Below are 27182 nucleotides of genomic sequence, written 5' to 3' on the forward strand. Positions count from 1 at the left end.
GAAAGCGCTGTTGAGAGGTGGAAAGGGGCTACAACCAAGGTATTAGATAGGTGGATGCCCCCAGAGAAAATGAAATGAAATACTGCTGGTATCTTGAACAAAAAAGGAAGGCTAATGACTTAAGAATACTAAACCGTAATTCAACTCCCATCCAGCCAAATGTATGCGTGAACATGCAAAAACGCCACGGCTTTTACCCCTGAACAAATAAAGGGTAGCTGAAGTGATATGTAGCGGTAAATGTATAATAGGCATAGAGAGAAAGACCGTATAAAATGAGTGTATATGATTAAAGTAGACAAGGCAGAATTTAATCTTTAATTTTTGCTATTGGCATCCAAAGAATTGGTGCGATGCATTTTGTCGGGTTTCTTATCGCCCATTCTTGAATAAGTAAGATTTGGAGTTGATGGAACCCGACGAGCCAGTCGTATTGGCTTTGAGGGCAAAGGTGGTATTAGCTTGCTGTTGTCTGAATCTGTTGAGTCTTCACTTGCTTGATTTCTTTTTTTGCGTTCGCCAAGCGCTCGAAATGTGAGCTCGAGTTCCCTCTCAAGCTCAGGAGCAGAGTGAAGATGGTCAGTTGATCCCTGAAGTTTCTTCCTATAAGCTCTAAGGGAGCGGCAGATTTGCTCTGTAGACATGTTCAGACTTCCAAATTCGCTGACATTCCCGCTTGTTTTAGCGCGACGCGAGTCCATAGATGGTCTGCGTAGCTTTGCATAGCTATTCTTAATATTGAGTGTCCTGGTTGATCCTGCTTTAGGGCTTGAAGGAGAAATAGAACCATCCCGTGAGGCTTTAGTACTGGTGTCTGAAAACAGTGTTGGTGATCGACGGGACGGTTGGAGCGGTGTAGTTGGAGCCGTAGAAGACGATATGGTGTTCCCATTCTTTGACTGAGACTGAGCGTGTCTGGCAATCCTTCTTCGAGTTAACGGCGGAGATGGGTCCCAGAAAGGAGTTGGAGATGGAGAAGAAGGGTTATCAAATTTCTGAAAACCCGCAAGCTCGCTGCGGGAGAGTATCCGTCGCAGAGGCGCTTTTGCGGCCGTCGACTCCTTACATGGAGTGTCGTCTTCTGCTCGTACGGAAGGCAGAGAGGCCTCTAGGTGTTGCTGATGTTGGGTAGACAGATCCCAAATCATGATGATTCCATCCAACCCAGTACTCACAAGAGTTCTTTTCTTGCTCTCTCCCATGCCGTTTTCGATCAAAAGTACGTCGCTCACCCCCTCCGTATGGCCAAACTCTCGCGTTAATAGAGTATCTTTCGCGAAATCGTAGACCCGGATCGACTTATCAGTGGTAGACACACCAATCAGTAGCCGTGAATTTAGCCCAGGGCTGTCAGAGCCGACAGCTAAGGAGCTTATTACGGCAGTATCATTCGTCTCCGGGTCAGCGGCTTTAAATGAGTGTAGATGGCGGGAAGAAGGAATGTCATATCGGTGAATTTGTCGGTCAATAGTGGATAATACAAGTATATCCGGTTCATCCGAGAGAGTTGTCATTGAAATAGGGGAGGCTTTCAGCGTAATGACTCTGGTTAAGAGAAATGCAACGGTTGTTGTATCGTTTTCCGCTTTCATCTTTCTTTCGCGGATGATTACAGTGCGATCTGCAGAGCAAGACAGTAGCTTCTCGCCTTCGTGCGTAAATAATAGGCGGCCAACTGCGCCTACGTGCTCGTCCATGGTTTGTACCAAGTTGAAAGACTCGCCATTATACTGAAAGACCTGAACCATCCTATCTCTGCCACAAGTGGCCACCAAGGATACGTCCTGGCTCAGCTGTATGGCAATATCTGTAACTTCCCCAGCGTGTGCGCGGGCAGCGTGTTTACAAGCCCATGGCTCGCTGGTGATTAGCCTAGGGATGAATTAACGCTAATAATTTGAGGGTAGAGGGGAATTGCAACCTTATCACGCCGAATTTATCCCCGGACACAAAAAATTTCATGTCTGCGGTGGTTCTTACAACTCTCAGCTCGTTCAGATCCTCATCATTCCCCGTAACCTGTTCTACTTCTACTTGGTTCCCAGTGTAGAATTTCCCTTCTAAATCCCAGAAACTCACGGTGCCGTTACAAGACCATGTATAAAACTGTGCACCGCAATACAAGCTCGGGGCGGTAACGGCGCCAATGCCTAGTACGGGACCCTTGTGTGCGGGTAAAGCTACTTGCTGGTCAACCCCTGGCTGGCATTGGGCAAGTAAAGACACAGGGTAGACTCGAATAGCACAAGTAGAATCAACGGAAACAATATGATTGGATATTATTCCCATAGCTATTGTCGATGGCGAACTTGGTCTGAGGGATTGAGATCTTTCACTAGTCAAAATTTCAGTTGGAACGGCAGGAGTCAATTCTTTTATGGAGATTTGTTGAACTGTGCCATCACGACAACCAAGAAAAATATTATTGGACTCGTTGTCAACAGTTATAGACAAAATGCCTATATTCAGGCACTTGATGAAGTGCAGCTTATGTTGTCCAGCAACATCATCCAGAAAACATATAGCACCAGTTTCGGTGCAAACAACTGCCTTTTTTTCAGATAGTGGTGAGATGCAGGTAAAAACGCTGTCTCTCAGATTGCCCAGCAGGCAATTTCTTCCTGGAAGCGATATTGGTCCAAGGATAGCTGAAGCTGCATTTGCAGGTTCAAGGCTAGATTTCGCCTTCGGAGGCGATATCGGCGTCACATCACTTAATCGCCAGATTTTAATATGCCTTACTCCTACCCTATAGAAAGCGGTTAATATAAGAAATATAAGTACTAAGGAGGTCGTACGTGATGAGAGTGTCCCCTAGCCAGCACATATCCCGAATGAATGAAGTGCATTTGTTTGCAGAATGAAGTCTGGCAGCGCCATTTTTTAAATTTACCATCCAGATGAAAAGAAAACCGTCATTAATATCCCCCAGTGAAGCTAAATATTGTGAGTTAGGGCTGAATGAAAGACTCTGAACGCCAAAGCTATGCTCCGCTAAAATAGACAAGGGGATATCCGGTGGAGAATCATTTGCCGTTGAAAAAATCAAAACGCGGGGGTTATAACCGCTCTGATAAGGAGCATAAGTGTTAGTTAACCAGATTAGACAGTATGTAGGTGTTGTATAATACCTCTCCCACCGCCAAAAATCTACCATTAGGGCTCAAAGCTACACTTGTGACAGCCTTGATCCGCTCTCGCGAGCTCCATGTCCGTGATGAGGCAGCCTCACCCCATTTGCTGGGAGTACTTGCATAAGGGATGCTGCCTCCTGTCAATCTTGGAGCTACCTGCAGGACCCTTGGACGCGTATCAGGAGTAATAGGAGGGGTTTGTGTGTTATTATAGTAAGAGGGTACTGGATTAAGCCCAGTAGCAGTAGGGCGGGCGCGAAAAAATTGTTGGTGGATGTTCAGCTCGTCATCCAGCTCAACCAAGACTGCAGCCGACCCGGCACACAAAGCAAGTGTTCGACTAGATTCATGATAGGAAAATCCATTGGGATCTGATGTCGTGGTGCCGATTACAGTCCGTAGTGAGAGCGTGCACAGGTGAGAGGAAGATTTGGAGGCCGGTTTTGGGGAAGGTTTGAGAATCGGAGAGGCCGTGGGCGTGATTTTCAAAGATCCTGTAGCGGACAGTTTGCTTCTCATGCTCAGAAAATTGTTATTTGCCATCACCTCCGGAGTTCTGGGGAGCTGTGATAGATATTGTGACCGTCACGAGTGATCTGGTTCTAGTTTTCATTTCAATTTGGGGCGGCATTTGTTAAGGCGTAGGCGTAGGGGAAGGCGAAATAGGACTTGAGCCCGGTGCAACCAATATCAAGTTTTCTGGCTTAGCGATTGAATACGTTTGATGTCGGGGGCATTATATGGTCTTGTTTGGCTGATTTCAAAGGAGCGGTTGGGCGTGGGGAACGCGGCGAAAACAACAATAAACAGGTCCACGGGCGCTAAGAAAATGGTTCATAAAACACAGAAGATAAAGAATGTGAGAAGGGGAAGCTAAAGCAGCCAACAAAGAAGGACTATCAAGAATGCCGCGCTTTCAGGGTGGTTGTTGGCTCGCGCCAGGTGTTGTGGGCGGTGGACGAGCATCCTGCCCCCTTGCTTAGGTTCGCGACGGTAGTTAAGCCTTGGCCTGGATTGCTCCCAGCTCCCGCCCTACCACGGGGCTTGCTAAACCTTCGCCTTTTTAACGGCCTTAGGGCCAACGCTCAGGCCCGCTACTTATACATATGCGCAGGTTCCACCTTTGTGGCAGCTGCAGACCTCGTCCTTACTCATCCAGCTTAACATACCTCTGCATAAGTAACACAGTATAGAGCTAGAAAGTGTTTTTTATTTCTAACCGTTTGCCTGACCTTTTTCGAAATCCGTCGTCACATGATTGGCGCCATTAGCCTGCTAGTTTTAACTATAAAAGCAGCCTCGCCGTCCCACCTTTACTTTTACCTTTACCTTTACTGCCTTTATACGGAGTATTATTTCAAAGTTCAAAATGGCTTCAAACTCCACGCACTCGATTTGAAGAAACTACGGATACGTCGGCGTGATATTTTGAGACTTTCCAGGAAGGTTAAGCTCTATATGTTCATGATAATGGAGTGATTGCTAAGCTAAGTACTATCAATCAGTGTGAGCGCATTGATGGGAGGCCTATGTTCTGATGCTCTTGGCTCCTTGATCGTCCTGCCCTAGATGAGATCTGCTTTTTGGGCATTCCAGAAAGTTGTACTTTCTTACCTCTGCCCTGTGTACTTGGTAATGTGAATTGTTGTGAGATCACTGGACCTCTTGGTGAAGAGGTGCCGGAATTTTCCAGTAGAAGGGGCATCAAAAAGCCTTTGCTGACTCATTTGGAAGCAAATCCCCTCCTCTCTGTATCCCAATAAACTCATTGAGTGACTTGAAGTAAATGATCGGGGCCACCACAGGGCGTATATCTGGCTATCTATACGATATATATCACGAACAGTATGGTTCTGGCCAGGTGGTGCCGAAGCGCCGGTCCACGCATTTGATTCAATCCTTTTTATCTTACAGTTTGACGAATTCGAGGTCGGGGTCGAGATCCAGCCCGGAGACGAGGCTCCTATTTATAACCTACGAATTAAGTGGAAAAGCGCCTACGAGCAATTTTCAGCGACTGGGGGCTCAGGGAGCTTAGTTTTTGCTGGACCTAATGGAAAAATAGTCCATCTAGGTATTCATTATGGGGCGGATAGTGGTGAAAGTTCTCCTTATCTCTTATATTCTTAGTTTTAAGAAATAGAATTAGCTTTGGATTATGATACATATTTCTGTGATCCAGCAAGATGTCAAACATATCACCCAACTACCTGAGCCCTGCCAATATACCTCTTTTTATTATACAGTATTTGATATGGAGCACTAAGTACATATATAAAACTTTACCTCCTACCCATACCTAAAACTTAAAAACTCTCACCTCCAGATCTTGGTTTTAAGGAGTGCTATGCCTAAGCTTTGTGGATGTCGGAAGCTAGCAATCTGCATATCGCCGAAACTTCAACCTAGAAAAGATAGCAAAAAGAAGAGGAGTATAAGGGCGTACTGGAAATTAAACCCAGGTCTTCCGAATCAGCTTGGGATAAGCATTAGTCGCAGGCAAACCGGGGGTTGCTTAGGAGAAACTTACAACCTACTACGGAGTATACACCCGAGTGTGGGGTGCGGGCTTCGCTTTGAGTGCATACGAGCATGGGGCTATTCCCGTGGGCGAAAAAGACAAAAAGAATTATTCGAATTATGAGGTCGTACTGGGAATCGAACCCAGGTCTTCAGAATCAGAATCTGACGTGCTGACCGCTACACTATACAACCTGGTTGTTGGTAAGCGGACCCCGGCACGGTATAACTATCACCCTTAAGATATCGCCGACCGCCGAGCCAACCCCGCCAAACTGCCGTCATAATCATCGCCTTGACACGCGATTCGCACGGCCAGCCGGCGCGACCAACCTCCATCCCACAACCTTCGCCATCAAGCATGCCCCCAGACCTAAACTCACTTCCACCTCCTCGCTCAATGTCTTCCTCTCCTTTGCAAATTCGCACCATGCAGTCATCTCCAGAAGACAGTGGCACCCAATCGCCACCTCCACGTTCATCATCCGTCTCCCTGCAAGCCGCTGCTGCTATAAATGCGGCCGATATTTCCCGTCGCTCTTCAACGAGGTCGCCGCAAGCAAACAGAGCTGCTGAACGGCGCCGTTCAGCTGTCGCTATGAACCTGAATTTCAACGACCCCACAGTGCCTGGCCCAGGGGAGCTCTCCAACGCAGACCATAGGTCGTCACTGAGAAGCACAAGAAGCTCGTTTACACATAGCCCAACTGGTATCGGGAGCAGCCCTATAATTTCTACAGGTGACCCGCATCATCATCGGACTCCTTCATTGGGAGAGATTCACCAGGAGCTTGAACAGGAGCAGGAAGCACAAGTGGTACGCCAACATCCATTGAAAGGGTATCTTCCTCTTAATATCCGTGCCCAGATGGCTGATCATATTAGAACCGCCTCCTTCTCATGATACGCAACCAGCAAGCACAGCTCCAGCAAATGCAACAAATGCACCCAGCAGCAGCGGGCACTACGGCCGTTGATGACTCCACTCCCGCTTCGGAACGATCCATCTCCTTCCCATCCTTTCCCCCCCTTCCGCCAGCTGCCTCGGGCCTCAATCGTCGATCATCACTTCAGTTCTCCGGTAATACCCGATCTAGACGCGGTTCAATCAGTGCAACGTCGCCCGTGGCGCACCCAACGGGTTCTCAGTCAGAATACGGTCTTTCTGGCCCTGACTGGATCGCTTTGGGCGGCGATGGGAGCGGAAGACGGTGCAGCCGCGATGAAAGTGCCTTCTACCAAGCGGAAACGGCCAATTTGACGAGAGAGAACCAAATGCTACGTCTTCGAATCAGGGATTTAGGTAATTCACCCTTCCTTGCTAACTCAATTCTGAGGCATAGCCCTTTTAACGTTTTCTATCTGTATAGAACGGCAGATCTGCGAATTAACTGCGTCACCTGCCCATATGCCTGTCGCGCCATCCAACTTGATGTCATCCACCTCCGCAGAATCATCTGCACCCACCCCCAGCGCCTCTGAAAGTGAACCTCCCTTGGCATCTGGGACGACCGACAAGGATTCTGGAAAAGATTGAGAGAAACATTTGAAACTTTGCAACACATACCCCGAACAGACCTGCTAGTTACAGGGTCTATCTATGTATGTACATACATATATACGATACCCTCAGGGACACCGATCTACGGAGTCCTACGTGAGTCAGGAGCCATGTTGCAAGAACTCAAGCCGAGAACGCGCGCCTTGATCTGATTGTGTATCCAAGGTTAAGCGTCAAGAGTGTCCAGCAATCTGGATAAAAATTGCTACTCTACTGTATTCTGAGGATTCGAATAAGAGCAAGTGTATAACAAATGAAGAAGTTAAGGAGCTTGAAAATATGTACTGAGTATATGATAACATATTGTATAAAAGAGTTCCCATGTCTATCCGTTTGCTCGCTAAAAGAAACCGAAACCTTTGTATACCTCTACGAGTAGGAAAAACTCCTGTTGTATATAATCTTTGCTTTTCCGACTTGGACTGTGCGCATCTATAGCTTAGCCTTTTCAGGCTGTGCCGTCAGTTCGGGCATCAGCACATCCCGCACTTCGCAGGCAGCCTCGTTGAGATAGAAACTCATCCTCTCGGAACCAAGTCTTTTGCTGACGATGTTAAATTGTATACTACAGAGATAGAATTAGTCTAAAGGCCTTTTACACTCCAGAATGTAACTAGACAGAAGGCTTACCTGTTTTCGTTGATCATGTACGCAATACCAAAGCCATCGTCAATGACCTGGCTCCATCCATACCCGTTGAAATACTCAGAACTCAACTGACTAGTGCTCAAATACCAAGAGCCACTGTATCCATATGCAGGATCCTGATAGAGAGCGGGAACCTTTTCGCCCTTCTGGATCAATTGCTTCAGCCCAAATAAATGTCTGTCGACGCCCTTTCCAATGCTAGCGTCGGCGATGTATTTCGTGTGCGCAGCCAATGCGGCGCGGAACAACTTCGCGACTTCTTCACGGGAGGCAGCCGGATCGCAGTGCGCTTTGCAGAACGCCACGCTCTCGTCAGAGACGGTACGGGTGGTCTCAGTGCGCCCTTGCTTGAATTTACGGGTGGAAGCGGATTCGTAAGTGGGCCTATTCTTGCCGTACATTTTGAAGTATGCGAGTTGAATGAGCATCTGGACGTACGCGTCCGGGCTACATTTAAATTTCTTAATGAGCCCTTTGCCGTACGCCTGGAAGGCCTGAACACGGAGCTCGTGTTTTGCGATGACGTTCGTGAAATCTTTCTGGGCGGTAGCAATGTCTTCTAGGACGGCGGAGTCTACCTTGAAGTTGATGGGTTGGGGTTCAGGGAGGTTGGAGCGGATGGAAGGATTGGAGTAGTCGAGACGGTTGTTGAAGATGAGGTTGTTCACATAGTCATTAAGGCGGTGGGTAGGAGTGCCATCCATCATGCTGTGCTCCCCAAGGAAACCGGCTGTGCCATTGTCATTGACAATAAATGTCAAGGGTTTGTCATACCAGCGGTTCACGCCATCACCATGCCAATAGACATGAGCACGCTCTTCCAAGGTTACTGGAGCAGTGTCGTCCAAGCACACCAAGAAAGAGGCGCTTTCCACAGTCTTGAGAGCCTCGCCATTTGCTGGATCAGCAGCGAGTAATCTTTTACGCGCCGCAGTCCAGATATCACGATTCTCAGAAGTTAAAGCGCCAACAGCAGGAACCTTCTCGGCAATTTTTAGAATTTTCTCGAACTGCTGCTGAAGCTCTGACGTGTTCAGCTGCTGGCCATTCAAATGTGTCTGCACCTTAAATATTTGGCCTTTGCGCATCACAGCGATATGCTCATTGCCTTGGGCGGGGTACTTCTGTGGAAAGTCTGCGCCCTCGGCGGGAATTCGGCTGCAATTGAACATGTACTCATACGAACTCATTGCCATTGGATCCTTGCGGAGATACTCTGGCTCCAACGAGCCGTCGTCAACCTGTTTTTTGAATTCCAATGCAGATGTCGTGATCGCCGCGGCGCGCTTAGCCGGATCCCGTCGAGTCCGGTCATCTCTATAGGAATAGAAGTAGCTGACGTATGGCACAACAGGGTCCCTGTATCCGAGGTAGGCCGCATGGTTCCACCAATCATACAGCCAATTTTGCACCTTAGGATCCGCAGCTTTGGCGAGCAGCCTCTTCTGAAGAGGTTCACCTTCACCGCCGGGCTTTACGAATTCCTCAACAGCTTTTCGCGAGCGCTGGAATTCTTCCGCACTTAATAGCGGGTGAAGCGACTTCAGGTACTTTTTACCAGTTTCCTCGAGAGTGGGTACAGGTAACTGTGGAAGGGAATCTTCAAATCGGAGCATTTTTCCCTTAGACATATCTTCCTTATAGCCTGTTGTTTTGAGATTCAAGTCAGCATGGCTTATTCTGATCTCGCGGCCGAGCCCCATCTCGGGGAAGCGGAGAAGCGGAGAAGGCTAGCAAGTACCTGCGGGGACAGACGAATTCGCGCGACGAGAAGCCATGGCGAGGGCCTGGATAAGTACAGCTAGTTAGCTCCATTCCGGCGAAGAACAACGACGAGAATCTTCTCAGGCTTTTTCTATCTCTCGATTGTCTGCGATGAGGACGAAAGTACACACCGGTATTCGAGTGGGGCCAAGAACAGAACAGCGTCCAAAAGCAACGAGACGGCTTCGAGCAGCAGCCTGGAACATCCCAAAAGGTCACAGAAAAAAATAAAGAGGAAAAGAGAGCGGTGAAGTTAAGGAGCTGGCAAGAAGGGTTAAAATCGAAGACAGCGAGAGAGAAAACGGATCACGGCCGCGCGACTAAAAAAGGAGCTTGCCGTGTATTGGAACGTCAGCAACAACTTCCTCGGCTCAAGGGCGGCTGACTCAGCCACTCCGTTTATCCCGGGTCCTCACAGCCACGATGCCCTGAGCCCCCAGCCGAGTGATCACTCTCCCGCCTTCGTGAACGGCCCACAGCAACGTGTTATTTTACAAGCTGTTGTCTGCTGACACGGCGCATGCCGACTGCTCCCGTCACGTCTTCTTTCCCCTGCCAACCCATCATACGGCGACCGCGCTAATTCGCACTCGTATCATGTCATCCACAGCTGCGATGAATCCGGTTAGCGCGGGCCGGCAGCGCCGCGTCTCCGGATTTTTCCGCCGCAAGTCAACCCCGAGCCTCGGCTTAAGGATCTAGCCATGTAAAAGATGCAAAGCAGAAGACCAAACCGCTTCGGGTTCAGACAACTCGAGTTCTGGGGAAAACAAAGCTCAGGGAAAAGCCAATTTTGCCGTCTTCCAGATCGTATCTCGTGCTAAGTCATATAAAGTATTTGGTGTTCGGAGTGGTGGTAAAGGTTCTCCTTCAACGCGCGAAAACTCCCGCCAAGCTCCAGGGCCAGGTCCGTGCGGGTATAAACTTCATTAGATGTGTGGAGGGTACGGAGTAGATGGATCGACTCCAAGGATTGCCAGCATGTGAACATTAAAAATTTTTTGCAACGCTGTCACACAGCATAGTGAAGAGCCAACTCCACACAGCAACACACCACCTTCTTGCAGGGCTACAGGAGTAGTAGTAGGCAGGGTTGTACGAATGTCAAAACAACAATCTTTCGTATTCGGCAACACAAAATGCAGCACGCTAAAAGCGGTCAAGTGGATATCCATAAGCGCTGCTGACGATTGCTCCCTTCCTTCACATATACTCCAGATATGAAGTATATACACATATATCAACGCCAAGGGCTAACTCCCAGAAAGAAAAAGAATTTTACCCACTCAGGGGAGCAAAAGGTATGCTGCAGCACGTAGAAAGACAAAAAGTATCAAGCAAAGTTTCTAACTAGAGAGGAAAAAAATCTCAAGACCAAACATACCAGCTTATGGCGCGCGACTCTCTGGTTCAGATTCATCTCCTGGCGTAGCCATTCCATTCTCAATCTTCAAGGCCGTCTTTTTCTGCAAGAGCTCCACTCCTCCTTTCCCTTTCAAGCCCGCAGGAGTGCAGATCCGCCCCGAATGCATCATTCTTTTCAATCTTTTGCGACGCGCTTCACCACCTCTCTCCTGGCCTGTAGAACTGGCTTCGTCCACCCAGTCTATTCGTTCTACTTTAAAGCTCACTCCGTCATGATTATTTCCCCACGCTCGAGATTTTATGCCGAACATAACGCTCGACTCATAGCGTTCAAGGGGTGGGAGGATTAAAAGCGTGATGTGGAGATCCTTATCCGGAGGCGGAACGGGGGGGATCCTTCGCTGCGTCTTGCCTTTGTCCTCGGATTCCGACTTGGCCTTGTTGTCAGCAGTGTCCTTAGATGAGGAGATGGGCGAGGTTCTATTCGAACGCGGAGCATGCTGGTGTTGGTCCTTTATCTCAAGGTCAAGTAATGACACGTCAACATCTTCACCCCATTCACCACGAATGAATCCAGAGTGGATTGCAGCTGCCACCGGGTCCGAATCGTCAGTGTAAACTCCTGTACCCCAAAGAGCCCTCCTTGCACATATCTCTTCTCGACGAGGTCCGTCAATACGAAACCGAGGTACACGTATAGTATATGTACAGTTCTCTTTGCCGTCAAAGCGAGGAATGGGAATTGGGGTGGATGAATAACCAAACTTTGCAGCCTCAGGTGGCGCACTTAAAGATGCAGCACTGATACGAGGAGCGTAGAGAGTAGATCCAAGATGGTAGCGAGGCAAATGTTGCACGCTTTTCAAGATAGAATCCAATTTGACCGTCGTTCTATATTCTTTAGGGGGAACTGACGGTGCAAATTGATGAGGTGTAGCCGCGGAGGCTCGAGGGGCGTGATGGTGATGGTGGTGGTGGTGATGATGATGATGCACAGAAGCAGCAGAAGAAGAAACAAGGGGCCTTTCGGGAATATTAGTTTGTTGCAAAAATGTACCACCTTGTTGGGAGGTCAAGGTATCATCATCTTGTTTGTGACGATGGTGATGATGGCTGCGAAACATATTAGCTATGACTAGAATACGTGATACTGCATAGTGAAAACTTACTGATGGCCATGGTGGTGATGGTGATGCATATGTCGACCCCGTCGTCCAACACCACGCCCCAATGGTATTCCACGCTGGGCATTTTGGAGTTCCGTGTCATCCTTAGCCTCCTCATCCTTAATCTTACGGCCTCGTCGGGAATTCGTTCTCATTGGCTTGCCCCCAATACTGCTATCGATAAGGTCAGGGTTCATAGGGTGAGCCAAATCCTTCTTAAATGGCGTGTTTGTGCCAATGGGAGTGGGAGGACCGCTTCCAGACACTCCAACTCCACTGCCAATTCCAGAGAACACCCTCCCCAGCTCACTCTGAATTCCAGGCTCTCCCGATGGACCAATTAGCTGGGCTTGGGCGCCCTGTACTGCTTGAGGCAAGGGAGAGACCCTTCCACGCTTATTATCAGCATTCAAATGGAGGATTGCCCGATGGTGTAGCGGTTCTTCAGCACTGGTCCGAGGTGGCTGTTGTTCTTCTGACGCGTAAAGTCCAAAGGAAGGCGGCCTGGAAGTTGGTCCCGGAGCGGGTGAAAAGATGCGTGACGGGATGGGGAAATTTCTGGTAGCAGATGGGGAGTACTCTTGGGATGCAGGAACTTCTTGTCTTGGTTGCAATTGAGGACCTGGAATGGAGCGTGGAGCACTTGGCTGTGACCCGATCGATTTGCTATAAGAATGTAGCCCATATCCAAAGGTGGCGCTAGCAGTCTCACCCGTTGGATAGCGAGCCGATTCTGGGGACCGGCGTTGTAGATTCGAATCCCAAGGTGCGCGCGGATGTCGTTCATCTCTTTCCGAAATGGGTGGCCCATATCGTGTTAATGGTTGCTGAGAGTGCTTGGGATCTTGAACCGCCTCGCGGCCCACAAGGTCTCGGTTCTGTGGCTCGGAGGGTATGCCTCCAAATCTTGACGGCGCATGTGGGTGTCCTTCTAGCCCGGGGTACCCAGAACCAGTACGTTGATGCCCGGGTCCCTTATCGACAAAGCCCGGCGTCGATCGATGAACCGGGCTAAACAGCGACGAGCGCGATGGGATCTCTTCTGGTGGTGCAAGGTGTTGTGGCTGACTACTTGGTCGGGGAATTGGTGCTCCGAGGCTCAGACGTCTATCCGTTGAAGGGCCTGATGGCTCCATGTAAACACTGCGTGGGGAGGGCGGCGCGTGCTTCTCTCCCAAGGAAGACGGTACATGGGATCGAGGTCGCGCTCCAAATCGCGCGTCATCAGGGGGCTGCGAGTGTCCGAGTCCTAGACCACCAGAATCTGATCGGTACGGCCGAGCACTCGGTTTTGAAAAGAATGCTCGGTCAGGAGTATGGGATCTTCCAATTGGCAGAATTTCAGACGATGACTGCCGGGAAGGCGCTGGAGGCGGTGACATCTTCCCGGCCGCAGTCGGCACCCCTGGCGCACCCGATATGGCCGAAATATGAGGTCGTGAAAACATTGAGGACGAGGTAGGTTCACGGGAAGGTCTATCGGAGTCCGAACCGAGAATTGACGCGATGGGCACGCTACTTCCAGTGCGATGCGACGGCGGCGTTTGGGAGGGGGGATCGCGAGGCGCAAACGACGAGGAGGGCGGAGGCAGGGTAGTTGGGGGATGCGGCGGCTGAATTGAGGCCACCCGGCCCTGGAAGAGCTGTGGAGGCGAAGGAGGAGGCATTTGGCGAGCACTGTAGGATGAAGCGGAATGGGAAGGTTGATGGTCAGAATGACCTAAGGGCGCAGATAATAGTGGAGTTAGCTGGCTGAAACGGGCAGCTCACATAAGCCAGCGGAAAAAGAATATTGCACAAAGACCCATGAAACATGCAATTACTGTCGTTCAGCAGCAATGTTTCGCAACAGGGTTTGCAAGGGTTAAGGGTACTCCGTACATGGAGAGAAGCGGATGGTTCACAGGCATTGAAGGAACGTGATCGACGTACCTGGGTAGACGGGTGGGCTTCCGGTGCTCCCTAGCGACCTCCTGCGAAGCTGATCGTACGGCTGCGAATGATGAGACATGTCTCGCAGTATAGACGGCGGCGGACCTAAGGCACCCGCACGCCAGCGAGTGGAAGAGTTAGCCTTGGAATGGGGGAAAAGGCACGAAGGAGATCGAGTGAGGAGGTGGTGAAGGCACGTTTGGGGAAAATGCGCGGTCACGGGACCGGAACGCGTAAGGTTTGCGCTAGCCCGCGTCCAGCCTAGGGGTAGAACCTTAAAACGGCTAGCGTGATGGACACGAGGATCGCGGTTGCTGATCAGAAAAAACCAAATATAGCAGCAGCTGGGCAGCGCAATCAACAGCGGCGCGACAGGCGGAGAGGAGGGCCTCTGTACGCGTAGGTACAGGCGCTGCAGAGAGGGCGGCGGGCGGGTTGGTGCTAGCCGACGGCGACGAGAGGGAGAGGGAGAGAGAAGGAGAAAAGAAAGCAGACCTTACCTTCCTGAAATGGGGCATTGTGGTCGTGCAAGGCGCTGTGGCCATAGCTTGGGTTGGGGCCCGGGGGCGGCGGAGGAGGAGGGGCTTGCCGATATGCTGAGAAAGGTTCGGAGGGTGGAGGATGTGCAGTGAGATATGGCGACGGCGTCGAGCCTGGTGTCGAGCTCGCGTGCGGCGGGCCTTCGCGCGGGTGGAAGCGCGATGGGTAGCTAACGGGCGCCGGCGGGATTCGCGGAGAGACGTCGTGGTCTCGTCGGCCCAGCGGGTCGTAGGCTGTCTGCGGCTGCGATGGACCGTGTGTCGCATTCGACGGGGACGAGGCGAACAGGCGCGAGCGGAGCGAAGGCAGCGAGGGTTCGCGGGAGCCGCCATAGGGAGAGGAGCGAGAGTAAGGCGGCGGGCCCATAGCGCGAACGGACAGGCTAGGCCAGGCCAGCAGGCGACACAGGGAGAATGAAGCTCGACGCGGTGCAGCTGTGCTCTGGCGACGCGGTCCGACGGGCAGGAAGAATTAAAGAGGAAGACCCAGCAAGAGAGTCGCCGAGCAAAAGCGATTGGGAAGACAGAACAAGATTAGGTTGAGACCGAGCAACCGTGCAGGATAAGGTTCCTGGGCCCCAAACAGACGACAGCGAGGCAGAGCGGGTGTCAACAGGCTGTGGCAGCGGCAGCGAGAAGGGCAGAGAGCGGACCGGGCGAGCAGACGGCGGGCATGCTGGGCGGAGAGGACGAGAACAGGGCCGCAGGAGGAGCAGCAGTCAGTCAGGTAGTTAGTTTGTTAGTGCGAGGATTTGCCTGGGCCGGGGGATAAAAAAGGCGGCGGCGGCAGCAGTAGCAGGCTAGCAGCTGGCTGAACGGCGGGCCAGGACAGGGGTCGGGCCAGCGAACTAGTCGCCTTGTTAGCGGGCGCAATTAATAATGGGCGCCAGGGGCCTGGCCGTGGGCTCCGCAGCCGCAGCAGCAGAGCACGAAAAGACGCAGAAGACATACAGAGTACTCCGCCCACTAGTTTACTATATACTCCGTACCCCCAGCAGCACCGGCTGCCCGCCACCGCAAACGCGCCGCCGTTGGGCCAGCTCAGCGCCCGGCGAGGTTGTTGTTGTTGTTGTTGTTTGTTTCGCTCGCGACACGTCATGGGGCTGCCGCAACCCGCCCGTGGGTCTCCGGGGAAATCACCTGTTCCCGGCCCGCGCCAGCCCGTATGCGGCCTAGCGCCGGTGTCCTGGCTCGCGCGCCGCCGATCGTCGTCATCGCACGCGCGCATAAAGAAAAGCCGCCTGCCCACCTGCACGCCCCTTTTTCACCGCTCCCTTCCTCTTCTTCTTGTCATCTCATGCCCGTCTCCGCCGGCTCCTCGTCCTTCGTTACCTGCTGGCACCCACCCGCCGCTCCGCACCCACCGCTGTCCGGTCCCTCGAGTCCTTCAGCTCTGGCCCCCGCCGCTGCCAAATCGCCTTCACGCTGTGCCCGTCAGCTCGCATCTCACGTCGCACACTGTTGTATCCCGCACCTCCCCCCGTCGCCACCGCCCTCCTTTTGCCAGTTGTTTCACTGCCCCCGTGTGCTGATGCTGGATTTCCCCTGCCCTTGCCTGGAATATCCTCACAACCCGCGCTCTCTCGTATGCGTGGCTCGCCTGGTCAAGATGCGGTGCAGACCGCTAGCATTCTCAGAGTATCTAGGGTCTACATGTCTGGTAGACCTCTTTTATCTCTTTTCTTTTTTCTTTTGTTCGCCTGCAACATACTTGACAGTATCGGCCTCACGCAGCACTTCGTGGATTTTCCTCAAGTGGATCCAACTATTCTACGTCGCACAATGAGCTACGTCTTGTTTCTTCTCAATGCCTCGCATTCTGTATGCACCCGGGTGTACCACTTTTTATCCTATCACTGAATAAAGCACACCGTCTTATGCACATTCACCTGCCACAGGGATAAACTAGTACTGCATTGTTCCAGGGCAGTTGATTTTTTTCATCTATTCACATTGGGCCTAAGTAACACAGAATTCTGAAGGTAATGGTGTTTGGGCATACAACAATGCTAAATACGAACATGCATATTTCCACACCTTTGTTATGGAGGAAGTTCCGTGCCACCTTGCAAGTCTGGATAGATGAACAACACCCCTGAAAATTGACCAATACTCATATATATGGTCTTTAATATTCACACCAATTCTGTCCAATATGCCATATGGAGTACATTGATTGTGATTAAAGGTCACGTCATTTGTGTCCCATGCCAACTTCCGCTACCAAGTTGTCAACCTCGTCTCCCCCATATTATTCAGCCGTGCGAATAGTATATTGGGAGGCACACTAATTTCTGGAATGCAAGCCCTATTTACAATGGTTTTACCTGCCGTCCACAGTATTTATTGGTTGTTGTGTTCGCGATCCCGAATTGAAAATGCCGCTCGAGTTCACCATGTCGACTCTCTCAATGTCAATAGCTCTTTTTGGGCGGCATCGTTAAGGCAATTCGTCTATTACCGGTGGAAGGCCATTCAAGCCAAATATGGCAGAAAAAAGCCCTCAAATTTTTGAATTTTCCCCTTTTGTAGGCGGGGCCGTAGGGGCGCAAATATTAGAATATTGTTAAGGGCGAAGAATATGTTATTTCAAATTCTCCAGCGGCGTCGATAAAGGCGGTTTAAGGAGTGACTTAGGGTCTTAATCACCCCATATCTTAAGCTCCATTAAGCATTAGAACATATGCCACTGTTTTATATTTGACCTCACATTGAGATCATAATATTCTTCATAGATATTTTGTAGAGTTTGTATATATCTATTCTGCGATTGCAGAATATTTTGATGTTCTTGTTTGTTGGTTACATGTGAGTCATAGAAAATAGAGAAGCCAGGATGCAGTAGTTCAAGGAATATGAAGAGAAAAGAGAAGGAGGAGGAGAGATTGGAGGTTTTTATGCCTGCAGCTACAGTGGTGGATGAATGATATTCCGACTCGCACTAGCACAAACCTTGATTTTCCCGTGAAGTGTGGAGAAAGCCGTGCCATCACCTGCAGCAAGTGAATGGAAGGAGAGCTCTTCACTATTGCCAGGCGCATAATATGAGAGCTTTGACCTCTGTGATGGACCTATTTCCACCTGTTTTTAGATTAACATATTCACTGATTTAGCCTAGGACCGACATCAAGGCCAACTTTACTTCATGACCTTGCTAAATAACATACACCAGAGCTTTCAGAAATGATTCCACTACCATGTGCTCCTAGCTTTACGTTTACCCAGTTTCGAGGGCGTATCCAAGCCGTATTTCATGGTGCTGATTCGAGAACGTGTGCTGCCTTTTGGTTGTTCGGTACGTGATAACCACCGTTTATTTACTCAATAACCTATGGGAGTCATTCTCCTGCCCGATGCCTATACCAGAAATGCAAGCTAATACCTTTTAATTCTAGGGCTAATCAACAATGTACTCTACGTTATCATCCTCTCGGCCGCGCTCGACCTCGTCGGGCCCAGCGTTCCAAAAGGCGTCGTGCTGCTTGCCGATGTCATTCCGTCCTTCGTGACCAAATTATGCGCTCCATACTTCATTCACCTCGTACCATATCCTATTCGAATCTTAATCTTCGTTGCGCTCTCTGCTGGTGGCATGCTGCTTATTGCTCTGTCGCCTGCACATGATCCAAGCAACATGGCAGAAAACCCCATTTTCACCAAAATGTGCGGCGTAATCCTTGCCAGTCTATCTTCAGGCGGTGGAGAGCTGAGCTTTCTTGGCCTCACCCATTTTTATGGGCATTTCAGCTTAGCTGCTTGGAGCAGTGGAACTGGGGCCGCCGGCTTGGTGGGCGCTGGAGCATACGCCTTGGCCACAACATCATTTGGATTCACCGTGCGAGCGACGTTGCTAGCCTCTGCATGCTTACCTGCGGTGATGGTATTGAGCTTCTTTGTGATCTTGCCTCTAGGACCCTTGAGAAGATTCGAGAAAGGCGGGGGATACTATCAACCTGTTTCCAACAGCGAAAGCAGTGAGGTATTCGGAGATAGCTCTAGGAATCAAAGGGCTGAAAATGAAGGCCTCCTTTCAAGTAACCGAAACGAGACTATATCTGCCGAACCCCAAAGTCTATCGTGGAAACATTTCAAAGCCAACTTGAAACGCGCAAAAGCCCTATTTTTCCCCTTGTAAGCTTCCATAAGCACAGCCTCCCATCCCTCCTTTTTTTTGTGCCGTTCTGACTATCACCCAGCATGTTACCGCTTCTTCTCGTCTACATTGCCGAATACACAATTAACCAGGGAGTTGCTCCAACCTTGTTATTTCCCTTAGAATCAAGCCCATTCGAACATTTTCGTTCGTTTTACCCAACCTATAACGCGATTTACCAGGTTGGAGTCTTCATCTCCCGCTCCTCGACTCCTTTCTTTCGCGTTCATGACCTATATTTTCCGTCCTTTCTACAGCTTGCCAATCTTGCCATTCTCACGCTTCAAGCGCTATTCAACTTCATTCCCAATGTTTATGCCATATTCATAATCGTGTTTTGGGAGGGTCTACTTGGCGGTCTCGTTTACGTGAACACTTTTGCTGAAATCACGGATCAAGTCCCTGAAGAAGATCGCGAATTCTCTTTGGGCGCCACGACGGTAAGCGATTCCGGTGGTATATGTATAGCCGGGTTTCTTGGAATGCTGTTTGAAGTATGGCTGTGCAATTGGCAAGTTCGTCATGGTAGGAACTACTGCAGAAAGATATAGCAAACCGCGCTTTCCAAAGACGCGTGCCCAATTTCCTTGCTGCACTTCCTACGACATTGATAATAGGTTTAAGCCGGGCACCCAACAATTACTCTGGTTTTGCCAAAGTAGCTTCTACCTCGTTGGACTAGCTGAACAATTCACAAAGCACTCGATTTGACTGTTTGGTTCAGTATGAGCTAGAACCAAGTACCGTCACTTATGTCTCTCCATTTCAATCATAGGATGGGCTGGAGGAGATGATATATTTTCGCTGTTCGGCAGTGCCCATTTTGCGGCGCTGCCAGCGTCTACGAAGTACACGACACAGAATGTGTCCACGCGATCTCGATGCGGACAAAATTCACCCGTCAATAAGGTTTGACTTTGTGGGGCTGAGCGTGGCAATCCACGTGGGGTCGGAGCACCGGCGAGTTTGATCCGAGACTTTCACATGCTGACTAGAGGCTCTGTCATTGTCACATGCCCGTTCTGTTTTCGTCGTAACTTGAGAGAAGCGACAGCGAGGCTAGACGGCGGCGGCGACAGACTTCATGTAGCTCTACTCCGCAACATCTCTTTATCACGTCACTGACCTTGGCTCTGGACTCACTGCTGTTGGCTCTTGTATACACAGAAAAAGGAACAAGTGATAACCATAACTGCGAGTTTCCATTCTCCAAGTCAGTCCCATGGTCCACAGCGTATCCATTCCTACGGTAGCGGCGAATTCTCTCTCTTTTGTCTTCCGTGGAATATAAGTCCCTCAGCCCGGTGTGCCGTACTATTCCTTTGGATACAAATATATGGCAGTTGCAATATAGCCTTGTACATATATACTTTCAATGGTTTAACGAGACACGATTGCTAAGATTTCCATGAAAATACCCTGAAATCACAGGGGCGATTGGTCTTCGGTTGGTCCTTGCATCTTCTGGCACTGAATACAAATCAATTTTCCTGCCCTTGAATCGCCAGTGGGCGTCGGTTTAAGAGATGATAGGTACGAGAATCTAAAAATTGTTGTTCTTGAGATTGTTTTTCGCGCTTCCCCTTACTGATTGCCTGGTTGAAGACCATGTTCTGGGTAGGCCATCTACCCAGATGCGCAAAATTCAAGTTTTTGCTGTTGTTGGCTTCTGGATACTATATCTTGTGAGGTAAGTACTAGAATTGTTTTCTGGCTTGCAATTGTTACTAACTAAGAGGCTATATAGAGGGAATAAGCATGGCCCACCTGGGGCTCGATTCTTGTCATCTCGGCTAAACAAACGAATGACGCCGTGGCAGGCCACCGTCATGACAATGTTAACACTCTATCTCTCCCGCAATTTTGCTAAACTAGTTGGGCTAGAATGCCCTGAGCCTCTGGCGAATCTATACTCGAGATCATATTTCCGCGCCACTTGGGTGACAACGGCTCTCGATGCAGGGTTCTGGACAGCGATGAATATTAAACGCAAATGGCTGCGCGATCTTGCTTCCTTCATTTTCACAATATACTACCTCATCGCTGCGGAACATGCGGATGAAAAGGTACGGAAGGTTCGAGCTGTTTTGACAGTTGACCATCTACGTGTTTCATGGAACAAAGCCACAACACCATATCTATCGTTTTTCTCAAAATTACTGAGGCCACGCCTCTGCAAATACGATCCTATTGCAATTCGAATTCCCAGACCGAGAGAGTCATCATACAAAGAACCAACTTCAGGGTGGCTATTTTTCAATGGTCCTCTAAGTAGCTTGAGAAATCAAGATACAATAGTTTTGGATATACCAGGTGGGGGATTCGTTGCGATGGACCCTAGAACAAGCGATGATAAACTGCTTACGTGGGCTGGAAAGACTGGAATCCCCGTTCTAAGCTTAGACTATAAGAAGGCACCGGAGCACCCATATCCGTATGCCCTGAATGAATGCTATGACGTTTATCATACTATCGTCATGACAAAAGGTCGATGTATTGGGTTGAGCGGGAAAACATGCCCTCGAATTATACTTACTGGTGATAGTGCTGGCGGAAACCTGGCTGCTGGACTGACATTGATGATACTCCAGGCCGGAAGTACAGAGTCCAGAAAATGGAGAGGCGAAGGTAGCCTCCCTGTTCCAGCTGGGCTAATTTTAATCTACCCGTCCCTGGACATGAATATTGGGAACTGGATGACAGATGAGCAAATGTCTCTCATTCGGGATAGAGGAATGAGGAAGACGAACCAGAATATCCTGAGACGCAAGAGTGAGGATTATTACAAGCTTACCACAACACCACATCCTTCAGATGATGCCTTAGAGAATCATTCTGTACTACGCGACTATTTCGACAAACAGCACGGCACAGATGATGTTGAACACCCATCCTTTTCGGCTGTTGAAAAAGCCGAGCCAACAATTAATAAACCTATCCCAGGGAATATTGCATCCCAGATTGCAGCAATGGCGGATAAGCAGCCTCATCAAATCCGGACTCGCCTTGCTGTCTCTTCAATGATTTCTTACTTCAATGACCGCATCCTGACACCAGAAATGATGCGAGCCATGATTATCCTATACATTGGGCCATATAATCGCCCGGATTTCAGCACAGATTTTCTCCTTTCGCCCCTACTTGCTCCTGAAGCTCTTCTGGCTAAATTTCCGAAAACATACTTCCTTACTGGAGAACGAGATCCCCTTGTTGACGACACTGTAATATTCGCTGGAAGAATCCGACAAGCTAAGCTTCACCGGTTTAGAGAGCGGCAAGAGCTTGGATTAGAGAAGTCTAAAATGGAGTTTGATGAAAAGGATCATGTTGAAGTTACTCTAATACCAGGGATCTCACATGGTTTCCTTAACTTCGTTACCCTCTTCCCAGAAGGTTGGAAACAATTATACCGATGCACAGGTTGGATTCAGGATATTCAAGCCCGTACCACTGTGGAGAGTATCGAGAAAGAGAAGAATGGTTCAACAAGCTCATTACCTGGCAGAACACGCGCGGCTTCGGAAGCTGTACGTCGTGGATCTGGCGTTTCCACGGAATATCAAACGGAGACCAGCAATATGGAGAGTGGGAAGCACCATCACTATCGAAGCTTAACAGGCGAATCGTCTGTTGACGAGGATGGCCCTCTTGAAATGAGCATTCGAATGACCGGCACACGTTCCGGTTCATCGTCTTCCGCCCATTCCTCGTCAATGTCAAATAAACATGACTCCTCCCCGGCCACAGAGGCACTAGATGACGCCGAGGCTCCTGGCTCAAAGGGCCTAAGAAGCGTAAAACCAGTCCGCAAAATGAAAATCAGAAAAGTGGGTCACCCAACCTTATCATTGGACCAGGAGAAACGTGCCATGCAGATAAGTAGAGAGACGAGCTTGACGAGTTTACCAAGTGAAGAAGATCTGCTTCATCGACGCATGAAGGGTTTGGCAGGTGGTTTGATGGGGATTGGGGAAGAAGCTCGAACACCATAGTGAACTCACATAGGAACTAAATGTGTATAGAGGATGACGCTTTTTGTGAATATATTCGTAGCATTCCATATATAGTTGAGCACATATTTATCCAGACGAACGGTCTATTTTATAGCTTTTGCCTCCCTCGCTATTCTACGTTCATTACCAAAAACAAAGGAAATGATATCTATGAAACCAGGCAGAAAATTAACAGGGTGCTTGAATGAATAAAAAGAAGAGTATACCCGCGATAGGCCAAATGCTTACCTATGCCTTGAAGGCATCCTCCATGGCATTTCCTACTATCCGCAGCCCCTCCCGAATCTGCTCCTCACTGATGACCAACGGTGGCACGAATCGTAAACAACCTTCGCCCGCAGTAATAATCAACACCCCTCGTTGTCTAGCAGCAGTGACAACATCGCCTACACGGGAAGAGTACTGATCAGATAGTTGCACACCGATAATCAGCCCCCGGCCTCGAATCTCAGCGATCACACCAGGGAATCTTTCGCGGAGGGATTCGAGACCGGCTACAAACGTCTTCGAACGTTTGGCTACTGTATCTTGTAGCTCACGCGAAGCCAGACGAGTCAACACATGATGGGCGACGCGGCATGCGAGCGGATTTCCACCGAATGTAGTTCCATGGTCGCCAGTCTTAATATGTTTACCGACAACATCAGATATAATCGTGGCTCCTATGGGAAAACCGTTTCCGAGGGCTTTTGCTGTCGTGAGGATGTCAGGATGGGCAGCGTTACCGCTCGTAGGCACAAGGGATGGGTGGGCGTGAGCCCAGAGAGAACCTGTGCGGGAAAGGCCGCATTGAATTTCATCAAATATCAGGACAGCTCCTACTTCGTCACAACGGGCCCGGAGAGCAACGAGAAATTCGGGTGTTGCTGTATTGACACCACCTTCTCCTTGAATTGGCTCAACAATAACTCCACACGTCTTTTCGGTGATAAGGCTAGATAATTGCTGGGTGTCATTATATCTTCCATATTTAAAACCAGGAACCATTGGCGCAAATGGAGCTTGGTATTTTGGGTTTGGCGTAGCCGAGAGAGCACCAAATGTTCTCCCATGGAAGGAATTGTGGAATGAAACAAATTCGTGCTTTGCGCCAGATGGATCAAGACTGTGGCCAACTTTGCGGGCGAATTTTATTGCCGCTTCATTAGCTTCTGTTCCGGAGTTGGAAATAAATGCTTGTGTAGCACCACGCATGGCGCCGGATTCTAGGGTCTGAGTCACGAGTAGTTTACTCAAATTTCCCGTCCAATTGTTATGGTAAAGATTTGAAGCATGAAGTAAAATACTAGCCTATGGAGGTGTGATATCAGCAAAAGGAAATGAGATGGAGCAGAAGATAGTAATGCATATTTACCTGCTCAGCAATGACTTTTGTGACATCTGGATCGGAGTGCCCTAGAGACGTTACGGCAATACCTGCAGTCAAATCCAAGTATCTTCGGTTTTCCATATCCCACAGGTAACATCCTTCGCCCTTGGACATAACTGGCAGAGGCCGTACGTACGTCGGCACCATGTACGGGGCGCGCTCATTGACGAAGGCGGCTGTGGCCGAATTCGACGCAGGTTCAGGATTTGGAAGAGATAATTTCTTCTAGAACACAAATTAACAAAACAATTTCTAATTGCTGCAGAAAATCATACATTTGTCTGCGTTTCATTCTGCTGTAGGCTTGAAGCGCCGACACCGGCGGTAAAGTGTCGCGAAAGGGACCCCGGTATTGCTACAGATTTGGACCGTGGCGCAACACACGTTGCCCGCTGAACGGCGAGTCGAAAAGCCATTGCAAGCTCGAGGATACACGAGCAAGCTATATTCTCTTTCAGACGAGTGAATTGTACCACAGAACTGTGCCTGTTGATGTCTGACTCTTACCTGCGAGAGCTCAACTAAATTCGCCGAGCACGGCTGATTGGCCGGGATTATCGATAAGCCTGCCCGGTGAGCTTCCGCGGAAGTTAACAAACGCTCTGATGACTAAGCACGTCACCCAGTTCACGTCCGCTCTACGGAGTACTCCGTATACCAACCACCAACCTTTATTCAAGCCGTTCTTAGTTGAAGGACTGAACAGCGCCGAAATGGCAAACCAGTTTCCTCGAATTCTTTCATTAAGGCGTTCTTTCCCACGCCTGTTCCGCGTACCAACCCGCACTTTCTCGCTCACTTTACAGCCACTTAAGTCCGACCCATTCCAAACCCGACCTTCTCCTCCCCGCCTACCAAAGGAAGACCAAGAACTCTTTGAACAGCTCCAACGGCAGTCCACTGGTGCTTTCAGTACACCTCGTTCTGCACCAAAAGCGAACCAGCCGGGAGAATCCTCTGCATCGTCGTCTGAAGCGCGAATCAGCGAGGGGGAAGAGCTGCATCCTGATATTCGGCACGGCGTAAAGCCAGAGTTTGAGGGCGATGTTAATCCAAAAACAGGGGAAGTAGGGGGTCCGAAAAACGAGCCACTGAGATGGGGCGCCGAAGGCGATTGGAGCTATAGCGGAAGGGTGACAGATTTCTAATATTACGACTGACTAGGGCGGGCTTATCTTTGTGAGAGAATATTATTTAGGGATCATGCTACGGCTGTTTCTCATGATATAAACGAGACCAAAATAAGAGTTGGATGATACCCCTGGAGCACCGTACATCGACATTGGAACCTCATTACGATGATATATATTTCCTCTAATGAAAAAAAGGTCCCCTTGTTGGGATCCACATAAAGCCTAAAAGCTGCGAGTGTTTCTGCATGACGTACTTTTTAGGTGGCTTATCGAAGACAACATTGTTAGAGTGGAAATCTGGCGAAGTCTATTTATTTTACTATTTTTTGTACTATAAATATTGTATATACATGCATTGAACATACTGGAGCGCCCCTACAAGGCAGTTAAGGCTGAAAATCACAGTTATGCTTGAAGTTTGCTCAGTGTTGCCTTTCCGACTCTGCTATCGTTAGCCCGGCCAAGTTCCTTGCTGATCCAGTCTCCGATTCGGGACATTTCCTCAAGGTCTATGCCGGTTTGCATCCCAAGACTGTGTAACGTATGCACAAGATCTTCTGTTGATACATTTCCTGTGGCACCTTTGGAATAAGGACAGCCTCCGAGCCCTCCTACACTGCTATCAAATACACGAATCCCGTGCTCCAAGCCTACAATAGTGTTGACAAGGGCTTGGCCGTAGGTATCATGAAAGTGTAAAGCTAAATCATTGTGTGCAATACCAGCCGATGTGAGCACTTTTAGTAACCGTTGCGTCCGTGGAGCGGTACCCATTCCCGTTGTATCTGCAACAGACACCTCATCGGCACCCATTTCTAGCAAAGTAGCGGTTATTTCGGCAACTTTATGCGGGTCAACATCTGGGCCTTCGTAGGGGCACCCAAGCGCGACAGAAACGTAACCACGCACACGGAGATTCTTTTTCTTAGCCAAATCAACGATGGGTTCAATACGCGTGAGGGACTCTGCAATGGTGCAATTTGTGTTGGCTTTCGAAAACGCTTCAGTAGCTGCTGCGAAAAGAGAAATTTCGGTGGTGTGTTGGGGAGAAGACGCCGATTCTGCAGTTAAAGAAAGGCCCTCCGACTCGGCCGTGGCGACGAGACTTTCGAGACCTTTGATGTTGGGCACGAGGTAGTTGAAGGCGATTGGGTGCGATGATTTGGGTGGAGATTTTAGGAAATGTTTCATGATGTCAGATGTACTCGCCATCTAGTGTCGGTCAGTCTTGGTTCAAAGTTGCGGCGCGCATGTTTTAAAGAAGATCGAGAATGCTTCCAACGCACCTGGGGGACCCATTTCGCCGGCACAAATGAACCGGCTTCGAGGGTCTTCACACCAGTTTTTGAAAGCCGCTCAATCAGTTCGATCTTTGTTTCAACTGGGATAGCCTTCTTTTCATTCTGTAGGCCATCGCGAGGGCCGACTTCCACGATCCTCACAAAATCTGGCGATAGCCTGTTTTCCGTAGACAGTGATCGTGTAGCAACTGTACGTGAGACGCGCCGCGAAAGGCGAAGGACGGCTCTGGACGACAGCATGGCGGGTGTGAGCAGCGTCGCAAGGGCGGAAGCGAACAAGGCCGTCCAGGGTCAGTGGGAAGGAGTTATATGAACAAAATAATGAACTTTTCAGCTTCTCCAGGAGGTATGTGACAGAAGAAAGGCCATTCTCTGGCTATCCGAAACAACGCCGTAGCTCTGCAGGCCGAATCTCGCCGTGTTCGAGGCAAAAAAGGCCGGCGAAGGTTACGCTGATGGGAGGAATTGCCGGTCCGAGAGCCAAGGCCGCCACGGCCTACGAGGACATCACGATCATTTAGTTACATACAAAGCTGTGTCATTGCGCGCCGCATTGGGACTCCAGGGCCGTTACATTTTGATAC

The 27182-nt window shown here is 49.6% G+C and overlaps 8 protein-coding genes and 1 non-coding gene across 9 annotated transcripts; 3 read left to right on the forward strand and 6 right to left on the reverse strand.

Moving 5' to 3' along the window:
* Window positions 1–317: 317 nt before the first annotated feature.
* On the reverse strand, window positions 318–3653 carry LOZ57_002844 (uncharacterized protein; the record flags this gene model as incomplete). The annotated part of the gene is made up of 4 exons (XM_049251904.1): window positions 318–1872; window positions 1922–2749; window positions 2799–3070; window positions 3132–3653. The coding sequence occupies 4 exons, from the start codon at window positions 3651–3653 to the stop codon at window positions 318–320; spliced, it is 3177 nt and encodes a 1058-aa protein (XP_049109222.1).
* Window positions 3654–5777: 2124 nt separating this feature from the next.
* LOZ57_002845 lies at window positions 5778–5849 on the reverse strand. Its single transcript has one exon. It is a non-coding gene; the product is annotated as a tRNA-Gln (tRNA).
* A 166-nt stretch (window positions 5850–6015) lies between these two features.
* LOZ57_002846 (uncharacterized protein) lies at window positions 6016–7191 on the forward strand (the record flags this gene model as incomplete). The annotated part of the gene is made up of 3 exons (XM_049251905.1): window positions 6016–6471; window positions 6540–6957; window positions 7025–7191. 3 exons carry the CDS (start codon window positions 6016–6018, stop codon window positions 7189–7191), a joined length of 1041 nt encoding a protein of 346 aa, XP_049109223.1.
* A 456-nt stretch (window positions 7192–7647) lies between these two features.
* On the reverse strand, window positions 7648–9566 carry CAT2 (Carnitine O-acetyltransferase mitochondrial; the record flags this gene model as incomplete). Its single annotated transcript, XM_049251906.1, has 2 exons — window positions 7648–7780; window positions 7846–9566. 2 exons carry the CDS (start codon window positions 9564–9566, stop codon window positions 7648–7650), a joined length of 1854 nt encoding a protein of 617 aa, XP_049109224.1.
* Window positions 9567–11015: 1449 nt separating this feature from the next.
* Window positions 11016–14996, reverse strand: LOZ57_002848 (uncharacterized protein; the record flags this gene model as incomplete). Its single annotated transcript, XM_049251907.1, has 3 exons — window positions 11016–12105; window positions 12162–13878; window positions 14591–14996. The coding sequence occupies 3 exons, from the start codon at window positions 14994–14996 to the stop codon at window positions 11016–11018; spliced, it is 3213 nt and encodes a 1070-aa protein (XP_049109225.1).
* A 2816-nt stretch (window positions 14997–17812) lies between these two features.
* On the forward strand, window positions 17813–22774 carry LOZ57_002849 (uncharacterized protein; the record flags this gene model as incomplete). The annotated part of the gene is made up of 5 exons (XM_049251908.1): window positions 17813–17924; window positions 18025–18760; window positions 18826–19238; window positions 20388–20472; window positions 20530–22774. 5 exons carry the CDS (start codon window positions 17813–17815, stop codon window positions 22772–22774), a joined length of 3591 nt encoding a protein of 1196 aa, XP_049109226.1.
* A 249-nt stretch (window positions 22775–23023) lies between these two features.
* ARG8 (acetylornithine aminotransferase) lies at window positions 23024–24580 on the reverse strand (the record flags this gene model as incomplete). The annotated part of the gene is made up of 3 exons (XM_049251909.1): window positions 23024–24085; window positions 24150–24389; window positions 24440–24580. 3 exons carry the CDS (start codon window positions 24578–24580, stop codon window positions 23024–23026), a joined length of 1443 nt encoding a protein of 480 aa, XP_049109227.1.
* Window positions 24581–24877: 297 nt separating this feature from the next.
* LOZ57_002851 (uncharacterized protein) lies at window positions 24878–25312 on the forward strand (the record flags this gene model as incomplete). The annotated part of the gene is made up of 1 exon (XM_049251910.1): window positions 24878–25312. One exon carries the CDS (start codon window positions 24878–24880, stop codon window positions 25310–25312), a length of 435 nt encoding a protein of 144 aa, XP_049109228.1.
* A 390-nt stretch (window positions 25313–25702) lies between these two features.
* On the reverse strand, window positions 25703–26838 carry LOZ57_002852 (uncharacterized protein; the record flags this gene model as incomplete). The annotated part of the gene is made up of 2 exons (XM_049251911.1): window positions 25703–26509; window positions 26584–26838. The coding sequence occupies 2 exons, from the start codon at window positions 26836–26838 to the stop codon at window positions 25703–25705; spliced, it is 1062 nt and encodes a 353-aa protein (XP_049109229.1).
* Window positions 26839–27182: the final 344 nt, after the last annotated feature.

Source organism: Ophidiomyces ophidiicola, assembly GCF_022830035.1.
Source record: "Ophidiomyces ophidiicola strain CBS 122913 chromosome Unknown scaffold_8, whole genome shotgun sequence".
Taxonomy (NCBI): domain Eukaryota; kingdom Fungi; phylum Ascomycota; class Eurotiomycetes; order Onygenales; family Onygenaceae; genus Ophidiomyces; species Ophidiomyces ophidiicola.